The sequence below is a fragment of the Brachyistius frenatus genome, unplaced genomic scaffold (assembly GCF_029030835.1).
Source record: "Brachyistius frenatus isolate BFR_SWC_R1_liver_20210118 unplaced genomic scaffold, ASM2903083v1 Contig_12, whole genome shotgun sequence".
In the NCBI taxonomy this organism is placed as follows: Eukaryota; Metazoa; Chordata; class Actinopteri; family Embiotocidae; genus Brachyistius; species Brachyistius frenatus.
In genome coordinates this window covers 1,173,524-1,200,793 of record NW_027210611.1, presented here as the reverse complement: position 1 = coordinate 1,200,793, position 27,270 = coordinate 1,173,524, and the positions used below count along the sequence as shown (strand labels likewise).

General features: G+C 40.5%; 1 protein-coding gene across 1 annotated transcript in view; it reads left to right on the top strand.

The window, feature by feature from the left end:
• Positions 1 to 27,270, top strand: part of LOC138617243 (solute carrier family 22 member 23-like) — a 39,653-nt gene that overhangs the window by 1,892 nt on the left and 10,491 nt on the right. Inside the window, exons 2-5 of the mRNA XM_069692044.1 lie at positions 6,004 to 6,107; positions 6,203 to 6,357; positions 23,822 to 23,990; positions 25,760 to 25,887. Coding sequence (XP_069548145.1) covers positions 6,004 to 6,107; positions 6,203 to 6,357; positions 23,822 to 23,990; positions 25,760 to 25,887 — 556 coding nt within the window. The remainder of the gene's footprint in view (positions 1 to 6,003; positions 6,108 to 6,202; positions 6,358 to 23,821; positions 23,991 to 25,759; positions 25,888 to 27,270) is intronic.

Genomic DNA, 27,270 nt, shown 5'->3' with positions numbered 1-27,270 from the left:
GGGGCTTGTGGCACCCTGAGCTTGCATGCGCTGTGATGCCAACAGTCCATCTGGTTATCACTGATAATGTCCCCATTTAAATAAAGCAAAGGAAATGCAGCTGCGGCCTTTTAATTTAGCTGTGAGCTGAAGGACAGTTTAATTCTTGATATCATTTACTATCCACAGGGTAATTTGGGGGGTGGGGTTGCGTAAAAGGCCAGGGTGATAAACTGTTTTATTGGACAAAGGGCATTCCTAAACTGCAGCTGAACATGAAGTCATGTGTTAGGGAAATTGATTGGGTGGATCCATATTACCAACAGCCAAAACATGTCAGTTCTCTCATGGTTAAAAAATGGGAATCATCTGAAGGCTGAAATACGAAAACACTGCTGACTCCGTTGTCATGCAGGCATTGTAACTTGTAGATATTAGCATTGGTGTTGCCTTTGCACACATACGGAGAATGTCATGTTGACACTACCACCACTGCAGATCAGTTACAGGTCTGAACAGTTGGTAAAAGTGTCTGGCAGCGCTTGTCTTCCCTGACCCATGCCGTCCACATTCAGACAAGGTCACCATCAGGAGAAATTGAATCAGATGGCATACAGACAAAACCTGAAATAGAGCCAAAACTGAAGCAGATTTGACTCTTGTACTTATCATTGGCCTTGTGTCCTTTGACAACCTGTCCCTCAGTCTTCCAAGGCCCCTTTTTCCCATCACTGTGCAGAAACTAGGACGTGACACTATAGCAGGAAGTGATGACTTGGTGTTTTTCCCCTGTGTTTGGATTGCATAGGCATAGGCACATGACTGGGCTCAGCTATCCGTGACACTCGATCCCTAAAAAGCAGAGCAGAGTGCCAACACTGACGAAATGTGGTAGTGTCTCTGTCAAAATGTATCAACACATTCTAAACCCACCCTTCTCTGTTGATCCTCTGTATCACATGAGGTCAACGTGTGTGTGTGTGTGTGTGTGTGTGTGTGTGTGTGTGTGTGTGTGTGTGTGTGTGTGTGTGTGTGTGTGTGTGTGTGTGTGTGTGTAGCTACATAAATGTTTTCACTCTGTGCCATGCAGGTTTTGTTCCCAGGATTAGCAGCACAGGAAAACAACATTGCTGCTCGCTTCTTTTTCTCAGGGTGACACAGAAAGACAGCTTTGACAGAGGCGGCGGTCGTTGAGGTGGTGAAAGATCCAAAGTGGTTAATGTCGAGACCCATCCTAATTGAGTCAAAGCTCTCCTCAGGGTCCGTCTTAATTGAACTGAGCCTTTGAAATGAGAATGTATCATTACTCGGAGACAGAGTCTCTCTGTAACCTACCTTACTCCCACTCAGATGGGTAGCAGCTGCACACACTGCCTGGAATAGTGGCCTGAGAACCTCTTCAAAGCAAAGATTAACCTTTCCACTGATGCCTTATGAATTATATGTTCTTGTATAAAAATAGGATTCACTTGACAGTCAGGTACTGATGATGACTTGAGTATTTACCACCTCCCTGTAGAATGGTGTTTGGGATTGTACACATATCACAATTTAGAACATACTTTGGTTTGGTCTTAAAATATGTCAGATGCCAGTCTGAATCAGGAGGATCTGAATCTGAAAAAAACCCAAGTGTTTTTGCTCAATAAATGTCTTCATGAATATTGATTGTCAATGAATTTTCTGCTGATTGTTGAGCTTAAATAATTTGCCAATTGATCAAATCGGTTAATTCATAAATTAATTTTTAAACCCAAAAAGCCAAACATTCTCTGGTTGCAGCATTAAAATATATATTTTGTAATGTTCTTTGACATATGTAATAGTAAACCACATATTTTTGGTTTATAATTGCATTTAAAGATGTTAAAGTGGGCTATGAGAAACTGCAATCCATGTTTTTATCTATTTTTTAATAAAATTTTTATCCTACACATAATTTAATAATAGAGAAATATAATTGAGAATATCAAGATAATAAGATAATTGACAGATTAATGAAAATAATTGTCTAAGCACTACATCTGTATGCACACACTCCACTCAAACAGTATGTCAGCGTCATTTTTGAATTGTTTTTCACAGAATGTAAGTAGTGATAAGAAAAATATGTTGTACAGGCCCAAAGGTGGGTACACCCAGGCCCTAGTATCTCTGGGCTGGAGGTTGCGCACCTATATCTGAAAGATGATACTGTGGTTGAACACCCATGCAGGCCTCTCTGTTCTGTGTCCCTTCATACTGTTTACCCAGCTGGTTGGCTCCTTCCACAGACCCTGGATCAGTGTGGGACACTTTGAAATGGTCTCAGCTGTCGAAAGGCGATGACCCCACTGCAGATACCCAGTCAGCACACAATGACAGCCTCTGACAGCGTCAGCTGGGAGGAAAGACGCCTGTGTGACCAGAAGATAAAACTCTGCTCGGGCTCTCTCTGTGTCTGTGACATGAGTGTGAGCTGCATGCTTGTTTCTGATAAGTGCTGTTTTGTAACGGGGAGGGGTGAACATTGTGGGGTATTTGACCCTTGGCTGCAGTTTAAAGTTTATTTTTTTGGATAGTGAGATGGAATTCAGGTTGCTGGAGTTTTGGTGCGTCAACAATACATATGATGTCTCTTTGGTGACATAGATGTGTGGTTTTGATCAACTGTCAACAACAGGAGGCAATGAATAATAGATTGATTGACAAAGGTTTGTTGATAGCAGGAAAATAGAGCTGCCATCAGCTGACCTGTCAAACGTGTTAGTGTCTCCTGATGTTTAGTATACTGTGGATGCCACAGCAGCATGACAGTCTGTTGAAACATGGTCACATGTAGATCATTTTCCCTCCGGCTCTCTGTAAGTCCCTCAGGCTACATCTCCAACAGTATGTGTATTTTTTTCCTTTTTTACTTCTTTTTACCACCAAACTGCAACAAAATACGAGTGGTATAGATTTAACATTTTTACTTCCACTCACTCTCCTTTGACAGTAATTTGTTATTTTCTTTTACCGTCACCGACGCTACCACCACACTATAGGATTTCAACCCCTCGGTGTAGGTATTGTAGGATTTCAACCCCTCGGTGAGGCAGCAGCGCCAAAACTTGCACTTGGAAGCAGACGAGTCAGATAACCTCGGTGATGGTCTGTTGCTAGGCAGTAACTATGCAGCAGTCTCTCCATGTGTTTTCTGCCTTCTCCTCACAACTGCTTTTAAGCATCTCTATCCCCCTCTCTCTCTGAAGCTTGTTACCTATTCCATACTTCTTTCGTCTCTGCTTTTATTCCTTACACTTCCCTCCATATATCTCTTTACATTCAGGTGCTATATTGTACAATCTGTATTTCTCCTTCCTCCTGTGCTTTCCCTCCCTCCCTCCTGGGCTGCTCCGTCCCCTCTGAAACCACCACCCACCACTGTAGTGTAGTTCAACGAGTGCACAAATGTGCAGCTGTAGCTGAGAGCGTCTTCATCTGAGACTCGCTGGTGTAGACTGATCATTTGTGGTCAGTCATTTGAGAGAGGTCAACAGACTCCCTGGGGATTCTGACTAATTTGCTCTTGGCCCTTTCATTGTTCTGCATTTTCTATCAGCTAATAGATTCATGTGCGTCCAGCCCAACTCAAGACACTGACTTCTATTCATTACTCTCAAATGAGCAAAACAATAGCAAGGGAGCAAGTGACAGGAATAATAGGTGCATAGCAGACAGGGGGACACTGACTGAATATCTGAGGAAGGATTACTCTGCTATGGATTAATGTCATCCTATATGTTTTCTACATACCCCCGCGTATCTTGTCTTATTTAATGGCCCATCCCTCTCAACTAGGATTTCAAGATGCAGCTTCACCCGTAATAGAGGAACTTCTCCACTTCCACGACCATGCTCTAATGATTGTATTTTTAATTAGTACCCTCGTGCTTTACATTATTGAAGCTATGGTAACCACCACACTTACCAATAAGTTTATTCTTGACTCTCAAGAGATTGAAATTATCTGAACGCTTCTGCCAGCGATTATTCTTATTGTCATTGCCCTCCCCTCACTCCAAATCCTTTATCTTATAGACGAGATTAATGACCCCCACCTCACGATTAAGGCTATAGGGCACCAATGGTATTGAAGCTATGAGTATACAGACTACGTAGACCTTGGTATGGATGCCTACATGTGTATAAGCTCTGTAAGACTGCTGGCCTGAAGAGAGACCTGGTTGACATTACGTCCAAATTGCTAGATGCTTTGAAATAAAGCACATTAATGAGACTTGGCAGTCAAAACCTACAATACTCTGCCAATCTGGTGACACATTTCAACAGCCCTCAAAACTTGTGAGACATTGGTGCTTTGTCTGCAGCATGTGACATGGGAATGCAGATGACGGTAAAACATTGGTCTTCTGCCTGCGGTCACCTGCACATGTGGGTTCTGCCCATAAACTTCCAGCCGTGAAGTGTACAGTCACGGACTGGGAGTTTCATTTCTGTGTATGTGTTGATTTGTCACTGTCTCGGAGAAGGGCCACTTCTGATTTTTTCAAACACCCTTGGTTGCCCTGTGATTGCGCAACAGGAACTTGTTTTCCTCCCTGTCTTTTTCTCTGCTGACATCGATACTCAAACCATGAATGAGTGGCATGCCTGGATCATGTGATGGCTGGATGGCTCTGGGTAATCCCGGAGCGTTCCATTTTGAACAGGTCACTATAGTTGAGGTTATGAGAGGTTAAGAGCCCCAGAAAAATGTAACAACATAGTACACTTTGTATCTCCACATGTGGTGGAGTTGCTACACTAAGTAAATAAAGTTTTCTCTGCTGCACAACATCCGTTTATGTATTTGTTTATAGTGGGAGGGTTTGGTGTATAGATGAGGAAGAATTGAGGTCAAGGTCAGTCAGCATAACATACACTTTGCACCTGCTATGGCCACCACACCCCTGTCTGCTCCTTCCTGCTGTTTCTTTCAGCACATACAGCTGGAAAGCAGATGTTGCCAGAAAAACTTTAATATCCTTCTCCTCTCTGAAGTTCATCTGCTAGTTGTCTCAGAATCATGTATTCTTCCAGCATCATGAAGTAATACTCCAGTGGTATTCAAAAATACAAGTTTGAATACAATTCATGGATATTGAGTTTCTTCCAATGAGCAGTTCACATTTAAAAGAACAGATTCACTGGGCTTTTTATTTGCTGCTTTACCACTCTCTGATCATTGCTTGTATTGTGCGTCAGGTATATCCGTCACAACTTGTTGCAACTGATGGGGAGAAAAAAAAAGGGTGCGCTTGATGCATGCAAAGGCAGGCACACACAGCCTCATTTGCACTCTGGAAATCACTCTGCTGTGGAGAGTTTCAGTCTCCGAGGGGAAATGAGGAGAGGCAGAGTTACCTGCAATATACCACCTTGACACGATGTAGAGGAGCGCAAATAAATAATGTGTTCAGAAAAGGGTTAACAGACAAATAGATAATTTTATCCCTGATGTTGATTTGCAAAGGATAAATATGATTGTCTAAACTTTCTGGGGCCATTTTAAGTCAATGTGGACTTAGCATAAACGTGTATACATTCATAAAGGAGGGAAAACACCGGTACGTTAATTTTACAAATAATATTGCTTTTTGATACTGGCAGAATCACTATTAAATATTGGATTAAATCCCTCAGTGAATAGATACTTATCAGAAATTCAAAAATATCAAGCAAGTTTGTTAAGAGATTCTCTCTTTTGGGGAAACAATGAGCCTAAAGACAAATAACATGTCTGGATAATAATTAATAAAGGCAAGATAATTGTTGGGGGAATATCGCGTCCATTTTTGATGGTCTAACTACCAGAAAGCCCCTCTGTTGAGGATTATCTTTCTCGCATGTCAGTGTTAAGGGTGGTGATAATGCTCAATAAAATTATTATTGGTATTAGAAATTCACCATGATTAAAACACTATTGATCTTTCATCTCAGAATTATTTAACCAGCATAATTATCCTTGAACTAACAGCATGTGTATATTTCTCTTTACAGTGGAGTCTGGTGTGTGACTCAGCCTGGAAAGTCCACATTGCAAAGTTTTCTCTCTTGGTGGGATCCATCTTTGGATACCTGGTGTTTGGAATACTTGCTGACTGGTAAGATTTTCACATAAATCGATACCGACAAATATGTAGCATTAAAAGCTAATTTTCATGTTATGTGTCATTTTCTCTTTTGCCTTCCTCTGTAGGTTTGGCCGCCACCCAGTGCTCATCATATCGGTGATGTTCATGCTGGTGTTTGGGCTGACTGTGGCTTTCTCTGTCAACGTCCCCATGTTCAGCACATTGCGTTTCTTTGAGGGCTTCTGTCTGGCAGGGATCAACCTTTCTCTCTATGTCCTCAGTAAGTAACTCAGTAACTCTCAACTAAAAGCCCTCACGGATCCCTTTCTCTCTCGGTCATTGTTACAGTTATGTCTTGTTTCTCTTTGCAGATTTCATACAAAAGAAAACAAGGGCAGGCTTCCTAATCAATGGCAATCATTTTGTTGCATGAAACGTCGAGTTTCATTTGCAGATTTTACCTGTAGCTAGTTTGCTAATGAGCAAGCCAAACTCTGAGTTGGTTGAAAATTGTAGCCTCCTGTTGACTTGTCTTAACAAGTAACTCATAAAGCTGTTTAAATTTGCAGATAATTTCTACAGAAATACTAATGCTAGGAGAAGAGGCTAAAGCTAACAGATCCCATGCACAAATTCCAAAAGGCTTTGAGAACAGCTGAATATGTTCAGCAAGTAAAATGCTTTTTGGGTATTTTTTAGCTGGACTTGACACTAAACACACCCAAATCAGTTTAAGATCAAGACATTGCCACTATAGTTGACTTAAAACTTTGATCAGTGTTCTAAACGGGGAATTTTCTAACGCCATGTAAATATTTTAATATAATATACATTTCTATAAATCAATAATGTGAAAAAAAATTTACATTTCAGAATGCTATCACAAATCTCACTTCTAATTTAAAAACACAAGTTGAGACCAAATGTGCCACAGCATTATAGCTTGCGTGCTTAAAATATTTACATTTGTTTATGTAATGTGTATATATATATATATATTTATTTTTTCAATGATACTGTTATAATTATTGCAGTATTAATTTTGTCTGTACTGCATTCTCTTAATCCTTAGTATCCTCCCACTGTTACTGTTCTCACTAACATCCTGACATACCCAATCAAAAAGCTATTCCACTTTAATTGTAGCCTGTAGCTGAGAGTAGTATTCAGCTAAAAGAAGAGTAATTGTGTTGCAGTGACCTTCGAACATTTATTAAACTGAATGCCTTTGTTGGGATAAATTCTCATTACTTAGAAATTGCCAGCCTGCTTATCCTTAAATTGAACTCTTTCACTTTCATTTAGGTGCACCAGCATGTCTTTTTCCCGGGGTTTTTTTAATCTTTGTTTCTGCTAATCAATAATCTGATAACGACAGAAGGGGTTGGGGGTGATGTGGTAACTTGTCTTCACCACAGTTCCACCCATCACTGCAGGAAGAGTCTTTAGACACTGTAATGATTGTCTCCCTGTTGATGTGACCTTATCCCAGGACAGTAAAGGTTTAAATAATTAGTTATGTAGAAAATGCTGGGCTATAGTTGCAAAGAATGGGAGAGAGGGGACTTTTTCATTGTGTCCTGACAATTGGCATTGCAGCTGATGAACGTTCTGGTCTCAGCGATGGATACTTAAAAGCCTTTTTGGCCACAGTAATTGACCAGCGCAGATGGAGGTTGTAAAAGTGCAGGGAAGGGAAGAAGGGAGCAAGGACAAGATGATGAAGGAAGGGGCCCTCAGTGTCCTTGTCATTCTAATTTACTCCACATTGTGTACCTTGAAAAGCTTTACCTCACGCCCAGAATAGGACTGTTAAGTCGGCGCCCAGGACAAAGGAGAGAGTGTGTGACAGGGGGGCAAAAGGGGTGGAGTTAAACTATACAATGTCTTATCAAATTTCAATGAGCTTGACATCTACATCTATTGTTTTCACATTAGACTACAGTTTATGGCTCAGTAAATCAGTGGTTTTCCGTCTGGCAGTTAGGAGATGGAGGGTTTTTGCACAGCCGTTTTGTAAATTTCACTACATATCTACTATACAGATTATACAAACTTGCATTTTTTCTCTCTCATTTTTGCTTTTATCTTGTGAAATTTAGAATAGTATGTAGATTGTAAAGCTGAATCATAAAAAAAAAAAAAAAAAAAAAAAAAGGTAAGAGAATTTCTTTCTTGGTAGATTAATTAAGCTATGAATAAGCACAGCTTCATTTCAAAGGTTTCACTGCAATATTGCAATACTTCATATTTGATTTCTTAGTTAATATATCTGAATAGTTTTATCTTGACATATACAAATGTTCCCATTTATTGCATCAGCCATTGCAGAAAATTTATATGAAATATTTGTTCTACATGATACCGTCAACAATGCAACTTACCTGAAGACAAAGGCATAATTAAAGCAAGTGTATAAAAAGACAAATTATGCACCTCTTTACAGTTAGATGCCAGAGCAGTTGAGCAGTATCAGAAATTCTGATGGGTGGAACATAAACATTTATTTTTCCAATGATCTTTAGTGGTGCAGTTACAATGTTGCAGGGCTACATTTCCAAATACAGTGAACCCTCGCTATAACGCGGTTCACCTTTCACGGTCTCGCTGCTTCACGGATTTGCATCGTGCATTGAAATCACATTACGACTATATGTAACGTAGATATATTTAATGTCCAGTTCTATCTATTTCAATTGTAAAATAAAGGTTACTACTTCACGGATTTCGCCTATCACGGTTTCTATTTGGAACGTAACCCCCGCGGAAAACGAGGGTTCACTGTAAACTACATTCATGTATTGAGAATCAAATTAACGAGTCAGAGTGAAGATGTTGCTCCCTCATATCACCTCCTTATTTCAATGGCATTAGTGTTTCAGTACTGTACTTTGCATTTGTCATTTGACCATACAGTCTGCCGTCTACAAAACTACAATACACTGATTGCAAAGTAAATGAAGTGCTCACAAATCAGACGTTATTTGTTTTTCTCTCTATTCAGTCATCCTAGGAAAGGTTTATGCAATATCTTACCCTCTGCAATCAGATTCAAGTACCTACGTGGTTGAGCAGTGGCTCAGCAGTCTAGAATTTGCCAAGAATATCTGAATACGCGGTTTAAAGTTTCTGTGGCTTGGTAGAAAACCAGGACTGAGGACACTGGTTGGATAACCCATGTTGAAGCATTTGCATCAACAGTAAACACAGGATCTTCACAGTGCCATGATTGAGGCGGTCATTACAATTCAGACTACAAATTCCTCATTTACCAGTAAAAACAATCAGTCAAGCACAAATGTCATCCAATGATTAAACAGTATTTCCTCCTTGTTGTAGTTGCAGGGTTGCTGTTTTAGTCTATACATATTCATGAAATAAACAAACTAATTTCCCCACATAAGCTGCGTGTTTTTACCTAACAATTTAGAACTCATTGGAAATTATCATTCTGTCTTCATGCTATAGTATAGTACTGAACAGTACAGTACACTCAACTTGAGGTGGGGCAGACGTGTGTTTGAGCTTTGTACAGGTTTTGAGTTGCTACTGCCACCCTTATTTCTAATCATGTGTGGCCTCCATCACATGATATTTGCCCTGCAGCCATTTTGTATTGACAAAACTACACTCGAGCTGCTCCAAGAGTAGGAACACAGTCGTTCAATAACACATAACTGGAGAAAAGCAATCGTTTTATTTCGAGGTGTTCTGTTGAGCGATTTCATTGCGTTCACATGAAAGTGGATCACATGCTAAGAGTTTAGTAAAGGCTAATATTCATTGTAGTCTTGACACCCTTGTCAGTCATATGACATGTAACATTATAAACCACATGACCTTCTTTTGTGGCTTGCTTTGTTTGACTCTGCTTACAAAGGAAAAGCCAGAGCCAAATCCCAGCTTCAGCTGTGTTTGCAGTGCCGTACACTAATCCCCCCCCCCCCCACACACACACTTTCGCATCAAACCATGGGCAATTAAGTCTTATTTCATGCATTTTGAAGGCTGGGCTACATTCTGTGCCATAATTTCAATCTAGAAAGTAACAATATGATAATTGCAGATTGCAGTTTTATGCATACTTGGAAATACGGTGCCGCGGTAATTAGAAAACAGTACCTTCCTGACCCACTGTACATAACTTCACTGTGTCCTGGAGGCATCAATCAAGAAATCCATTGAGCTTTGAGGATATGAGTGAGCCTCTTTTAAAAATGTGGAGCAATTTGTGCACAGCTACTATCCCTTCCACCAGATTGGCCTGTCAAAGTCAAGCCCACAGCAAGGCCAAACTGGCTGATGTGATATGACACCTAATATAGAAACAGGAAAAGAGAGCTGGTGGCTGTGTGGTTTGAGACAAGGGGAGAGACAGTGGACCCAGTATAAGGAGACACAGGTGGAACATAAAGACTGAGAAGAATGTGGACATCGCACAGGGGATTGAGAAAGTACGATTTTTCATACCTGAAGAGTGCTTGACTTGGAGGCAGCATGATACAATTATACCACCGCCTCTAGTGAAAGTGAAGTGTTTCTGTATATTAGCATTAAGCCCTTTCATGTGTAAACCAAGCTAATGCATCTCTCTACTTCACTGATCTAAAGTATATTGGCTCCATAACAGCACAGTAGCAAAGCCAATTGCTATAGAATGTCACCTGATGCAGCCCTGCTATTTATACCACATTGCTCCATCAGTGTGAGCGTTTTTAGCATCGCAGCACAGGGCACATGCCTATATAATGGCTCTGCATCATGGTGCAGCTCACTAATGCATTTTTACAGTAAACACCCCCCCCCCCCACACACACACACACACCTCATTACAAACAAACACTACACATGAGCTGGCTGATTCATGCTAGCTGGGTGATTGTGTGAGAATGTTATGACCATCTTGAAAAAGAATTGGGCTCTGGGGAAGTGGCCCCTATGACTGAGTGAAATAATGGAAGGTTAAAGGGAAGTGTCTCGCCACGAAAATCATTGCCGGATTAAATTTGTTCATATGCATGTGGGCAATTTAATGTTTTTCATCTTGAACCTTAAATTGCCTAATGTGAACTGTTGACGTTGTTAAAAGACATGTATACTTTGCATCAAAGTAAAAAGAGCAAATGTCTCTAACTTAGTCTAAAGTGGAGTATAAGCTCACTTTCCATGTCTGAGTCAGAGGTGGCATGCCTAAGCATGCCATGGGTATGTGTGCGTGTGTGTGTGTGTGTGTGTGTGTGTGTGTGTGTGTGTGTGTGTGTGTGTGTGTGTGTGTGTGTGTGTGTGTGTGTGTGTGTGTGTGCGTGAGAGAGAAATGAAGGAGGCGACAGACAGACCACATGATTCATTCATAGTCTCTGGCCATGCATCATGAAGAGCTTTATGACTTCTGTGTCTGTAACCTTGGCCATAAATGTTTACGGCTTCTCCGTGTGTGACTACTTTTGATAGAGGATGGTGTGGATCACACCCACGCTGCTTTTGGGGAAAAAGTCAGCTCACATTGAAGGCTAGTGTACTTTCTTTTTTTATGGATAGTGTACACACCTGTTGTTGGTTTGACGTGCAAGTCCTCTTCTCTGGTTATTCACACAAGAACTGTTTCTGAATTGCAGATTAAACCAGCCAATGAATATTTCATAGTTCATTGTTGTTAGCTCTTAGCTAACATTTGGTTTCTGTAATATTGACATTTGGGGTGGAAATATGGGTATTTCCCTGTGCTGAGCATTTGAAGTTGCAAAAAAATACAGTCAGCAGATTCTAGACAGAATCTGGTCTGTGAGATCATGGCCACATAAAAAAAAAATCGTTACAACCTCACCAGGTCACACAAAAACAAACACTTTGCAAGATGGCAGTAGTTAATTTAATGATAAAAATAAAGCATCTGTGCTAACTTGGATTTGAAAAACCACATCTGCTAGTATGCATCACAGAATACTGATAATGTAACCATGTCCTGTGCTGAAAAGGCCTTCCAAGATGATTTAGTGCTGCGGTTTTGTATCGAGTCCTTGCAAAAATGTGCTCTGCATACACTGTTTGTATTATCCCAAGAGGCTTCGTTTTTGTTTAGGTAATAATTCCAGATGCATTTTTGGGGGAAATTGTTCAGGTTTGGAAAAGAAAATGCAAGACAAGGTGAGATAGAAGAAGAAGAAGAAGAAGGAGTAAAACATGTTAAATGACCCCATTTTAGCAAGTGAAAAATAGAGTCTGTATTTGTATCAGTATGGTAATATTGTTGCTGACACGCCTAGAGACACTACTGATTGTGGTAGTGTTTGCTGGCACTCCTTTTGTACATGTACTGGGTAATGATTATGTACACAAGTTCAAAGAGAGGACTACATTTTACTATAAACACAGGGAAGGGAAGTACATACAATGACTAATGGCACTACAGTACTCTGAAGCACTTGTCAATGGGTTGTACATGACTTTTTGAAGTGTACTGAAGTTATTATTTAACTGCTCCTAGTTTTATAGTGTTAGCTATTACCTAATTACAGTGAGGAGTGTGTAAGTAATGTCTTAACCAGTTATTGCAACAATAATATACATTTCATTTTGGCAGTTTTGTTCTCTTGTACATTTTCAGAAAGAATTTGAAGCATCACGAGATACACAACAGTTTTTGTACATTTATTGAACGTGAAAACTAAAAGAAATGCATAAAATTCATATATATATATATCTAAATGCTAATACAGGAGGAAGAGGAGGAATAGGTGGAGAGGTGCTTTTGCTAAATACATGCAGTGATAGTGAATCGATGCTGTGGTGGACACAAACAGACGAAGCACCATACAGTATTTGTAACAAGCATGTAAAGATAAGTCATTTATGGTTGCACAGTATATAAAGCAAATGCCTAAAAAACAACTTTAATGCCAAAGTCAGCAATGTTCAATTTTTAAAGTGAGTATTCCAAAAATGTTTTGAATCCTTCAAAAGCAGAGAACTTCAAAGAAGTTTTAGAGCATTTCCTCTATTTTTAGGAATCATATTAAAAGCTAAAATCAATTTGGTCATATAACACTCATATCCTTTCTTTAAATATTTGTCATCCATGAGATTTTAGATGGTGATGTGTGTCTCCCCAGCTGTCTGTGTGCAGGTTTCCTCCCTTATGATAGTGGAGTAATGCTCCTCTCTTCAGACAGGATGAACGGCCATGTATGTTTCCTGCTGCAGCGCTATGCTGTGTTTTGTCAGGTTAGTCCAGCCAGGCCAGCCTCGTCTTCCTCACTCTTCCTGTGTTGGCTGTAATGAGCTGTTTTCTCTCCGTGGTGCCCTCCTCTTACCACAGGCATTAATCGCTCTGCACAGATCAGACTCATGGGGCAGCACAGCAAAATAGAAGCTCTGTGTGTAAGATGGTTTCCTTTGTGTCAGTGTCGGAATCGTGTTAGTTGGTACGCTCTAGAAAGACTGCATTCTTTGTTGAGTCTCCTCCTCTCCTTACCTGTCCTCTCTGTGTTAAAATTGTTTGTGCGCATGCTTTTATCGCTCAATTTGGCCTAACCTGAATAGTATGTGCCAGATCTGGACTCTGAAGACAGAAGCTTTTTATTCCCTACCATATGGCTATGAAGGAGCTAGGTCTGCCTCATATTATTGCAGAGAGATTGTACTGCCATCAGACAGACCCTAATAATGCACCTTTTTATTCAATCTGTATGTTCATAAAGAAACTACATGTGACTAGGGTAAACGTTTTAACTAATAGATATCTCCATAAAACTTCCCCATCTGATTACTTATACCAATACAATATTTAGTTTTTCATATTACAAGTTTTGTTAAATTGTATGTTTTAATATTCAAATGACGCATTATTTAAGTAAATATACACTAATTTCCATAAAAAGAAATGTTGGCATTGGCTCAAGCTAGATTAAAAATTCTTGTTTCATTTTGTCAACATTTTAGAGTCATTTTATGAAAATGGTCTTTAAAGATGTATTGTAAAATTAAAGGCCAAAGGATTTTGAAGAGGGTTTTGTTCATATATTATTCATTGGCTCATTTTTTTTTCTTCACATTTTATATATGCTAATTTTTCGTGAATCTAGGAAAAATCACGGTCACAAAATAACATATATAAGTGTATTTTGGACTTTTCTAACTAGTATGGAAGCAAAGTAGCCCAAAACCTCCAAACCGACCATTGCATGAAAATGTGTTTTTGCCTGCAGTGTCTCGCAATAAAAATGACTAGAGTGAATGAAAAGGATGGTAAAACATCCATAGAGGCAGGGTATGATACAGACTACAGATTGGGAACAGAGTGCAAATGCTTTTCACCCAGAGAAATGTATTTTTCATGAAACACAGGTTGAACCGTCCTCATTCTTCTCCACAATCCGCTCTATCAGTCTCCTGATAAATGGGTTAAGGTGCCGACTCAGTTTTTTTCTACCTTGAACTGGGTTAAAGTTCCCTGTTGTGCAGAGCTTGCATTTTTGGTTGCTCAGTCAACTTCCTCTTATGGCTTCAGACTACATGTGTTCGGTGAGGAACAATATGTATCTACTACATTGGAGTTTTTATTTGTTTTAATAAAAAATAACTCTTTACTTTTGAGACTGCTTCCTGTCATGTTCTAGTTGACACAGAGTAGAAATAATGTTGAACCCTTACTGTTTGAGCCAACATTGTATGACATAACTTCAAACTATCTTGCACCACAAATTCCTGAGTGAAGTTCAGTGATTGGGCCGAATCAGTTTTGTCAACCTTTGCACTTTCTTTTGATGAGTGCGCAAAAAAAAAAAGGCTGAATGCAGCTTCAGTTCTTATTTGGTCGAGCTGAGGAATCTGATGTGTTAGGCCAATCCAGGACTTAATGTTACAAATGCACTTTATTCCCACATGGTATTTTCCAGAGGAACCAGTAGCCTGTTTTGTGCTGGTCTTTCTGTGTGTGGGAAGAAGGTTGTGGGGTTAGTTAGGACATACAAACACTCACACACAAACATTATCATAACAAAATAGTCTACTGGTGGTGTTTTACTGGCCTGATTGCTGAGAATTTCAGCACACATGGATCAAAGAAAAGTGTCTGTGGCTAGCGGGCTTGTTGGTATTCTGTGCAGCTCCAGATAAGAGACTAATCAATGAGTATGACCTTATTCTTACTCAATAGCCTCTTCTCAGTGCTTGGAAGGATACCTCAGGATGTTTGTGTTCTAACAGTCTCTCTCTCTCTCTCTCTCTCTCTCTCTCTCTCTCTCTCTATATATATATATATATATATATATATATGAAGAAAGAAGAGTGGAAAGAAAAGAATGTCCTTTGGAAGTTATTTGCCAGAGTAATTATAAATAGACTGCAGTTTGTTGTTGCCCATATGTACCTGGAATTTAAATGATCTACTATCAATAGGATCCTCTAACTGCACCAACCCTAAAACAAATGCCACTGAGCAGAGAAGACCGTTACTACATCGCCATTACTTGACTTGACATACGCCTTTGACCTTGTCCGCATAAGTGTTTTCATGCTCCGTCAGTGCATTGGCTTTTTGCCATGACTTCTCAGATGATTATGTGCTACTGAAATTTGAACTGTGTCCTACTTTCAGAGACTTTCCTGACTAACTGTGGTTAAACAGGTCTGTGCACCCGTCCCTCACACTGTTTGATTTCTTCTTCTATGTCATCACTATGTTCCACTGAGGATGCAATTTGCCGTCACACAAAAAAAGCAGTTCGATCCGCAGTAATTCCAGGCAAAGACCAAGGTCCGCTGGATCCTAATCAGGGAAATGCTGTTTGCTGACAATGCTGCACTGGCCTGCCACTCGGACGCAGCACTCCAAAAACTCATCAGCAGCTTTGCACATGCCTGTATTGAGTCTGGTCTCTCCAAGCATTTCTGTGACCACAGCACTGAAGGTTTTAGAACCTTAACAATGAATTGATAATGCAATGAATGGCACACCTACCCAGTAAGGCCTGGATGATCCCGATGTAAACCACCCACATGAAGACAGCGAACTTGGCCTGCGAGTTTACTTAGCACAATATTACGTGTAAGTGAGACTTTGATTATTTGGAAACAGGTTACAAATTAAAGGCCTGATTGAGTTTGTGGAGAAATGCAGCATTTGTTAATGCTTCCACACTGGACACAAGGGCTCCCCAGTTTGATATTTCTGAAAATTATTAAAATAATGAGAATCATATGCTTTGACCTTCACAGGGACCACATCACAGTGCAATTAAACACCACTATGAGCAAGCTGTTGAGGCAACAGTATCCTATTCCAACATCTAAAATGGGAAAGGCTGCAACTGACAGTATTTCTAGCTTTCTAAAACAAACTATCCAATTAGGACACACAGGTAGGTGTGCAGAGGTGGAAAAGTAAGGCAAGATTTAAACTGCATTCTTAACTTTCTGTTTTCATTCTTACATCAACTAATTTCATAATTTTTCATGTGCAACACCACAGATTGGCACCAAAATAAACAACTATTGCCTCTAGCCCCTTGCAATAATTGTAGCCTTTTCAGCCCACCTTTGAGTGTTCACACAGAACAGCTATAAGCACTTTTGAAGACGCATTGTGCAAATTACTTTGTTTCAAGCTCTTTCTACCACCATCATCAAAACACAAATTTAGGAACAGAAGCTGTGGTAGTAACTGATAGGAGCAGTTCTTCTCATGAGCAAAGACATATTCCACATATCGCCTGTGTTTGAGCAGTACAAGTGTATTGATTTTTCTTAAATGGGTGTGGCTTGAGAGGAAGGCGATGTTCTCTCATATAAATTCCACCAATGGAGCATTAATTGACTGATTGCTTCTTAAGCAGGAGGAAACAGGCTTTAATGAGCAAACACCAGTCCTATTTTAATTGCTGAATGAATCAAAGGAGTAGGGGGTGATTCAGAGATTCAGAACCAGGGTACCATTTAGCCATGAAGCATTGGAATTCACAGCAGTAGAAGTATGTGACACAGAGCAGAGGGGGAATAAAGGTGTGATGTCTGCAAGAAGCAGGTCCACACTTCCATTGTACAGCTGCTGTAGTACAAAAAAAACCCCACATAATTATGCCATAAAAATGTATGTTGTAATCTGTTATGTTTAAGCATTGAAAAATACCTCAGCCTTGTTATCACAATGATTACATTTAACAGATCAAGTTGCCATAATTAGACAGAGAAACCATTGGCTGGGGTCATATGGACCCCATGTGACCACTAACATGAGCCTGTGGGTACAGGGAGTGGCTGCACTGAGTGCCTTTAGTGGTCAACATTAACTTGTAAAACAATGGGCTTCCTTGACTGCGCTGTGCACTTGACAGAGGTTTAGTGAGCTGCTGTAGCGTGTACCAGAGACTGTGATTCATATTCATGTATTGCCAAAGTCAGCAAACTAGCAAAAGCTTCTTTGGGGATTATCACCATTATTAATTAGCTATTGGCCTCAGGGTTGATGATGTCATTTCCACGGCCACTGTCATCAGTTTTTTTGTACAAATGTATACAAATGTTATCTTTTTAACAGCTTGTATGTCCCACCTCACCCTTGGCTTGCAACTTTCTTGAGTTTATTTGATGTGACATCAGAATAGTTATTGGTAGATCCATGTCAGTAGGACAGAGGCTGCTGCTGCAGAGCATTGTGGGAATGCTGATCTAGTAGTTTGTGGAGGATTAGGGTCAGCAGGAGTAAGGAGCTCAAGCCTCCTTTTCATAGCCTCATTCTGCATTTCCATCTAGTTCAATTTTATAGACATACTTATATATGTATATATACACATACTTATATATACATACATATATATATATATGTGTGTGTGTATGTATATATATATATAAGTATGTGTATTTATCAATACTGTCATATTAGTGGATATCATAATATAGTATGTAATGCCATATGCTTGTATCTAGTCTATGGGAGCACTTTTCCACAGCTCACCTCAGGATGTACTTTTCCGGTCACAATGCAGTTGCCTGTTCAGCGCACATGACGCCTTGTACATAACCAAAGAATTTCAATCCCATGCAGTCTATAACCAGTGAACCGGCACTTTACTTGCAGCAGCACACAGAGAAGGAGTCTTGAGGTTAGTTGGTTCAAACTCAGCAGGTCTTGCACCCATCGCCCTGCACTCCACTCATTGGCTTTGTCATTCCAGCTGCGATAGTGTCTGCGAACAGAGAGCATTATTCATGTCCTCAGAGGGGGGCAAGTCCTAATTGAAATTCCAGTCTTTTCCACTGGAATGAAGCAGGGCCGCCGACACTCACTGTATTATGCTGGCCCCGTCACCTTGAAAGACCAATCTGGAGACTGTTCACAATCCTGGGCAGCAGAAAAGACCCATTAGAAAAAGAAAAAAAAAAGTGATCTATAACAAAAAGGGATGAATGAAGCAGGACAAAAGATTTGGTGACATTGTATTACAGTAGTGTTTATTCTCTATGGTTTGATGTGAACCTATCCTCAATACTGCAGTTGTAGCGGGACACAGAAAGATGTCACGCAGACCCAATCTGGTGCTACACATTTATTGGTTTCAGAAAATTGTACAAATATCTTTCAGTGGAGTGTCGATACACAGCGTTTTTCTGCTCATGTCTAACGGAGAATATCACTCAACATTAGGCGATTATCTAAATAACAGAAATCCCCCCAAAAATAACTATTACATAATATTTCCTGTTATTCTGAGTAAAACCTGTCTCTTTAGTTTCTATATGAACAATATTTAACAATCATGAGCAGTGAAACAGTCAAAATACAAAGTGAACACGTGAGCTTCCGCCGAAGGGTTCATTGCTAAGGCTTACACCCTTCTACATTAGCTGCTAACAGGCTAACTCACACGGTCCGTACAGTGAGTTGCTCATAAACACATTGAAAGCATCACACAGTATCACCAAAGCAGAGTCTAACCATGGTCCTACCCCTGACACTTATAGAACCTAATATATTTTCAGCTTAACTGAAAATTGGAAAAAAATATCTTTCAGTGGATCATTGATTCGCAGCGTTTTTTCCTGCTCATGTCTAATGGAGAATCTCATCTGACTTTCTCACGCAATGTCTTCCCTGGGACTCTCCCTGCGCATACGCTGCTCACACAATGACACTGACACCCGCTGGCTGTTTTACTGACACTGCAGCGCAATACATAAATAACACTGTACCCTAAATTATTCCAAACTGAAATAACTCTCCCTTCTCCTAAAAAACACATATAACACCTTCGGAACATATAACACTCCTTCTGTACTTGTATTTTGCTCACATTGCTTATTCGATAAGCTGTGCACGACTTATTGTGCCACACAGTAACTAAAGGGCTGGACTGTCTGTGCTTGCTGGCTGCCAGTGTGCTGTGCATGCTAATGACTAAGGGAATGAATCAGTGCCATTCTGATCGAGGAGAAATGAGCACAAGGAAGCTCTTTCTAGTTAGTTCACTCTCACAGCAGCCTACTGTCATCGTCTTGTCTACAGTCCCAGAACGACTGTACATAGTTATTTATTGTGGGCACATAGATATATATATATACATATTTTTTTTAAAGATCAGTGGATATTCTAGTCTATAAAATGTCTAAAAAATGATTTGCATACCAAATATTCAAAACTCTTAATTTATACTTGCATAAAACATATTCTCACATTTAAGAAACTTGGACAGGGAAAATATCAGCACTAATTGACATATTTCTTTTCACTGGGGTGGCAGTGGTTCCATTGCTGGTTTAGTTACCAAACTCTACTGTGTTAAAAATCCCAGTATAACTACAGTGTTAGTCAAAATTTCTGCAAATTAGGCTGTGTTGCATCAGAACAACTTAAACTTCTGTCTTGTTCAGGCCTGTCTGTCTCACCTAGTCAGAGGTATGTTCTGTTTCCTTGGCTGTCAAGCCCAGTAGTAAAACTGCGCAGGTTATAGTATCTTTCCTTTGTTGTTGTCTATTTGCTCAACCCAGTGTCAACCTTCGTTCAGACAAGGAGGAGGTTAAGTCCCACCCCTCCAGGTAGCAGTCTGAGCGCAGAGAAGTGAAGGCGGCATGAACAGACGAGCTAGGCTCGAGACGGCGAAATTCTTCAGCTAAACACAGGATAGTAAAAACTGTGAACAAAAAGTCTACCTTTTGAGAGTTTCTGTGAAGAGACGGGAGTTGTCCAAGCACCGGTGTGCCAGCAGTTAACCTCGTTTGGCCGTGTCTTGGCTGGGCTTTTGAGTTACCTGGAAAACCCTGTAGATTTTGGATTTGGATTCTCCTTGACAAAGGCAATGGCGAGCCACCTTTAACCCTGAGGAGTTGGACCACGATCACCTGTTGTGATATAACATATAACCATATACATATGGACTAAAGCTTTCCCCTGGCAAGTGTACGTTTTTTCAAACCTCTGTCCGCTATCAAGGACAGATTGTGTCCAGAGAGGGAGTAAAAACTGATCCAGAGAAAGTCGAAGCATTAAAAACCTGGCCAAGACCACAAACCTTGAAGGAACTTCAGTCATTCTTGAGATTTAGCGGTTACTACCGGAGGTTTGTGAAGGACTACTCAAAAATAGTCAAGCCACTTACCTCCCTCACTGCTGGCTCTCCACCTCAGCGAAAGAGTGGTAAACCCAATCAAAATATGTAAATATCAAAATCCCAAAGAACCTTTTGGCAAATGTTGAACTGATGCATGTCAGCAAGCCTTTGAAGGCATAATTGGAAAAACTCACCTCTTCCCCTGTGCTCAACTACGCTAACCCAAAATTGCCGTACATCCTTCATACAAATGCCAGCACCACTGGGTTGGGAGCTGCCCTGTGCCAAGAACAGGATGGAAACACACGTGTGATTGCCTATGCAAGCCGAGGTTTGTCCTGTAGTGAATCCAGATACCCAGGTCATGAACTGGAGTTTTTGGCCCTTAAATGGGCCATAACTGACAAATTACAGGATTATCTATATCGCAACACCTTTACTGTTATCACAGATAACAACCCTTTAACCTACCTTCTCACCACAGCAAAGCTTGATTCCGCTAGTTACCGCTGGCTTGCAGCGCTTTCTACGTACACTTTTAACATCAAATACAGAGCTGGCAAACAGAATCTTGATGCTGATGGTTTATCTAGAAGACCTCAGGGATTGATGGAAGAAAACATAGTTTCCCAAGAGGATTGCCAGCGCATTGAAAAGTTCAGATCCCATCTCCTGTCGTCTGTTAAGCATGTTGAGCCTCATCTCCTCCTTGCAGACACAGTCACTGCAACCTGTCAGAGGCCTACAGCCTTAATGCAGGGTGATTTGCCTTCTTTTGGGTTGGTACAATCTCTTGCCACGTCTGCTACTGCCATCCCTGCTGCTTTCGAGGAAGAAGACCTAAACACTGGTCTTCTGACCATGCCTAAGTACAGTCGTCATGATCTCATGCAGATGCAGAGAGATGATCCTGTGATTGCCAAAGTTATTAGCCTGTTAGAAGCGGGAAACAACTTACCTGCCAATTTCAAAGCCGATTCCCCCGGTCTCCACTTGGTCTTAAAAGAATGGAAGTGTCTGGAGATTCATGATGAACTTGTCTACCGAAAGCGTCTATCTGGAGCAGAGACCTTGATGCAGCTAATTCTTCCTGAACTCCTCAGGCCCATCGTGCTTCAGAACCTTCATGATGCAGTGGGCCATCTAGGGATTGAGCAGCACACTAGAACTTGTGAGGTCTCGCTTCTATTGGCCTAAGATGCCCGCAGACATTGATGATAAAGTGAAAGCTTGTGAGAGGTGTGTTCGCAGAAAAGTACCGCCTGATAAGGCAGCTCCACTTGTAACATGCAGACATCCAGGCCCATGGAGCTAGTCTGCATGGACTTCCTTTCACTCGAGCCTGATAGCAAGAACACAAAAGACATACTAGCAATCACTGATCACTTCACCAAATACGCTGTAGCCATTCCTACTAGAGATTAAAAGGCCAGCACTGTAGCAAAGTGCCTGTTGTTTGTTGTTATGCCGATAGACATAGCCTTTGGACTACCTGTCACCAACAAACAGCCCCTCTCACATTCGCAGTATGTGAAAAGGTTGAAAAGCCATCCTGAGGAAAGCTACCAAGTAACTGTCAAGAATGCTAGTAAAGTGGTGGAAAAGAACAAGAGAAGGTTCGACAAAGTTATCTGTGAGTCCACGTTCGGATGTTGGGGATCGGGTCTTATTCCGCAATCTCCGTCTCAGAAACAAACACAAACTGGCTGACCGATGGGAACCAACAATATACCTGGTCACGAAGCAAAGGGGAGACATGCCTGTATATACTCTGAAACCAGAGAAAGGTGATGGACCACTGCGAACGCTCCATAGAGACCTCTTGCTCCCTTCTGGCTTCCTATCACAAGTAGAGGAAAAGGAACCTCAGCGTACCAGTAAGCCTCAGAGACCAACGACTAGACAGACTGCAGTCCAACCGGAAAGTTACAATTCGGCTGGAGAGGATGATGAAATCTGTTTTCAGTTTGCACCATCACGAGATGACAGAGACACGCATTATCAAAATCTATGATACACCAATACCAAAACCAGACAAACACAGAGCGGAACTTAAAAAACCTGGAAGTGAACCAAGCATGAACTTGACTTATTCAGGTCCATTGGAACAACTGGAAGCCCTGCCTTCTGGACATGACATAACAGAGACAGTTACTGGAGCTCTACACTCACCTGGAACCCCTTCTACTGAGAGGCCTGATAATGAGGGGCCCAGCCAACCCTTGATTCTACCTGAAAATGAAACAGAATCATACTTACCGGATGTGGAAAACACAACAGATGGGGAATCTGAGTCCTTTTCTGAGTTACCTGGAAAATCCTGTAGATTGTTGGACCACGATCAACTGTTGTTCCGCGGAAGAGACCTTCCGTTCCTCCATCCCTTCATCCGAGTGTGGTAGTCTCAGACTATTTTTTTGTTGAACCAAAGACCTCGATTTTGAACTAAACTGACTTGACTAGATCTAGCTGACTAAAAACTGTTACGACCTCAACACGGCATCATCTTAAACGTTTGGATCCAAAGAAGTCTAAACTGTTTGCACTCGAGAGACAATTTTCTTTCATCACCTGTGATATTGATAACAAGTTCATCGTTATGTTTTCGAGCTGCTAAGCAGTTATTGTTACGTTGAATGCACTAAGTATTGCATATGTTGAACCTAAAATGTGAGTGTAAATAGTTTAATGTTTTTGTTGTTTGTTAAAGTTTATTACACATTGCAGTCGGACGTAACCCTACGGCTCCAGTTGATCATTGTGTCTGTTATCTCCTTACAACCTCTCCCTTACGAATCTAGACACGGGTCCATAGCATATTGAGTCTTCTGTTAACGTTACAGCTGATTCATCAAATTTGGTCTGTTTCGGTCACCCTGATGAATGATCAGCCGATGTTCTGAACCTATGTTTTATTTACCTAAAATAAACTCCTGGATTGGGCTTCACCAGCTATTAATGAATCTATTTCTATGTTTGTGTTTCTGTGTACTTATATAAGTGACATTATATTTGGTGCAAGCAATTTTAGTTTTGTGATGCATAATCTCCATCTGCTATGCCAAGTTTGAACTAACAAAAAAGCTGGTTTGAAATCCTAAAAGGGTATTTTGCTCTGTTTTTGTGAATATTTTGTATCCATGTCCTGAGCTGAAAACAACAACACATGCTGTATTTTTCTCTCCTCTTTGTTCTCTCTGCCAGGGATTGAGCTGTGCCTGCCAGATTGGCGATTTTCCATGACCATGGTGGCCAGTTTTATAGTTTTGGGTGGTCAGCTGCTGATGCCCGGGGTGGCGTACCTCTGTCGCGACTGGCAGGTACTTCAAGCTGTCATCATCTGTCCCCTGCTGCTTATGCTGTCCTACATTTGGTAAGAAAAAATAATTTAGCATCTGCTGCACTTTGTTAGAGAGTTGTCCTATGTTTTTGTTTAAAAGGTGTTTAAAATCTACACAAGGCTCTCGTACTTCTGATATATTTGGTGCCATCTGCGGTCAAAATCTGTGCGTTCGATTTTAAGCATCTGTTGCTTCTATAGTCTAAATTAAACCTTCTTAAGCCACAAAGGCTTTGGCAGATTTACGTGGTTTCAACAAAGATTTGGAGAAAATCTTACTACCAAGGACATTTTCCAGCAGTGAGTTCCCAGCTAAATTAAATATCTCTTTGTTTACTGTGACCTTTGCTGTAACTAAGGTCTCTTTTACTAAATTAATTAATTTTCCTTAATTTAATCTACAGTAATGCCCATGGCTCTACAATACTGCTGATGTGTACAAAGACAGCAGAAGAAAATCCAAGAATATTGATTTTGTCAGAGTTACAAAGAACTTGGCTTTGTAAAGGTGTGTGTGCCTGAATAGCAAAGGGGGGTTCCATTCAGAAACAGTCAAAGGTATCTCACAAATCTGATCAAACATCATTATGGATGATATAGTTCACCTCATTAGTATAGGACCTGTTGGGGATTTCCCAACACCTTTGGCATATATAAGGGTAATCACTGTTCCCTGTAGGTTTGAATGAGTGACAAAATGTAAATTTGTGTTACCCTGTCCTCAGATCTACTGTACTGTTGATTATATAAAGTTGAATTCATCCGAAGTGGCTGACTCTTTAAATACAGAAATACAGATGATTGGGTTAGGGTTGATTTACAAACCACACCAGTGCAAATGGATGAAACCTGCCCTTCCATTTAGACACATGTTCCATAGAGATTCAACCAACTGTGACATGTGGCACTGTTTTACTATTTTCATATCAACACACTCTTTCTGCGAGCAGATACCAAACCACTCAAGAGAAATATGTGCAACATAATGTAATACAAATACCAGATAAAAGGTGACTGGCTGTGAGACAGTGGTGTCTGACACTGCAATGATTTATAACAGAGACTGGAACATGTCATTAGGATTAAAGGATGGTTTGAATCATATTTTTTAGATCGATTAGAATTTGTTCATGTCAACGATGACTCTTCGATGCAATCAAATTTAGTCTTGGAGTTCCACACGGTTCTGTATTTGGGCCCTGATAACTGCAGGTATCTCTGGCTCTGCAGCTGCATGTTAATGATCTGGGGTTACTGGCCCCATCAACCTACCCTAGATTTATTGCCTGTTGTCTCTATGCTGATCTTTTCTCTCTCTGCTCCCCCCTCACGCCAAACCGTTGAGACTGATAGTTTCGCACCTTGGCGCCTGGCACTATTTGAGGTTTTCTTTCTGTTAAAAGAGAGTTTTTAGCATCCAGCTGTTGCTTATTCCTAAATTATTAATTGTTTTAGGTTCCTCTCTATAATGTCTTGAGGTTTTTTTGTAAGGACTTTACTATGTTTAGTGCCCGGACATGACTAAAATTGGGATTTTGCGCTATATAGATAAATTAATTGAAAGTGAATTGGACTGATTTCTCCTTCTGCATACAATTTATAATCTTGGTTTGCCATTGCAGTTTTATTCTCTGCACTATATTCAAAATGTGTTGAACAAGCACACTGGCTAATAAAAAACAAGAGGCAGTATTGCAGCTAACTAATTGAGATTTCATTTAGCCTTTTAAAAAGAGAACTCTTGTTGTTCTGACATGTTTTTCATGTCATGTTAACATGAATATCTACTGTCTTTTTTACAGGATCTTCCCTGAGTCACTGCGTTGGCTGCTGGCCACTCAGCAGTACTGCCGCTCAAAGTGGATCATGGGACACATAGCAAAGAAAAATCGAGTGAACATGGAGCTTGACATAGATAACATCCTCACAGGTGAGGCATCAAAGCTTCTTTAAAGAAATTGGACTTTATATTTTGATGTATTACCTTGATTAGTACTTGTAGTATTGATATTTTTTGTTAAAATACATGTTTGTCATTATAGTTTTGCTGCAGTGTCATCTGCCAAGCTGTTCCCTCATTTTAAAAGGCAGGGTGTGCATTAGTATTTCCAGCTGGGCTTCTCCTAAATAAGACAGACTGACAAGGTTATACACATTTCCTGCCTTGTTACCATAGTAACATGCCACCACAGAGGTAGCAGTGGGTGGTGAACATTACATTATGACACTCTCCAACATTCATTAATTTCATTATAGCCTGGATGAGTGGACCTTATACAATAGTGTACAGATGGCAGATGGACGCAGGTCAGGCACTTTGACCCCCGGGTAACTGTCTGCACGCATAACACCAACCAGAGGCACAGGCAGAGTAAACTCCGTTGTTGTCAAAAATCACAGCATATTGCATTTGTATTAAGTTTCACCAGCACCATGTATGCTGTATACATGTTTTACTTTTTCTGGTGTTGTTCAGCCGTTGCTTACTGTAGTTATTAGTATAGTTAGAAAAAAAAAAAAGAACATGCGGCACTGCTGGAAAAGGTTCCGAAAGGAACCACTTGGTGTGCAATTGACTCACTTTTTTTTTTTTTTTTTTTTAACTCAGAAACTGTGTGCTGATGCAGTATTTAGAAAAAAAAAAAAAAAAAGTACATTGCCATATATGTTAATTTATCCTCTCTTGGTTTTTGTAGTAAGAGGCTGTCCTCAAACTTTACTGTACTGTTTCCTACTTTCCAGCAGTCAACACTAAATAGTGTTTGCCACTTATCGCTGTTATAGAAGAGGAGTTGAGAAACCTTTTCAAGCACTGAGGCATGATTGATGCATGTGTAACTACCGATTAGGCACATCATTGGAAGTGAGCGGAATGATTAGCATAGATCTGAGAAGGAATAATCTCACTCAGAGGTTTGTAGCTTGGCTGGGGGATCACTGGGAAGCCTGAGTGGTTCTGCCAGCAATAACCTTGAAGGGGTGGTGTTGGAATGCTGTCACATGCCTGGGTTAACGTGAACATACAGTACCACAAAGCAGAGGTGTGTTTCTGTGGCAATCTGCACTATGATACCAAAACATCCACCGCGCTCCATGTCACATATCACCGATGGCTCGGGGGTGTTGCCCTCTCAGGAACTGTTCTTTCTGTGAGTGGTGTCATACCTGTCTCACAGAGCAGCAGGAGACTGGCTGTGTGGGATGACACATGCTCATTAAAAATACATTTGGAATTTTCTGTGGTTGAAATAAATCAGGGTTGTCTTTGTTTGACTCTTCAGAGCAGCCATACTGCTGTCAAACTTTCCTTTGA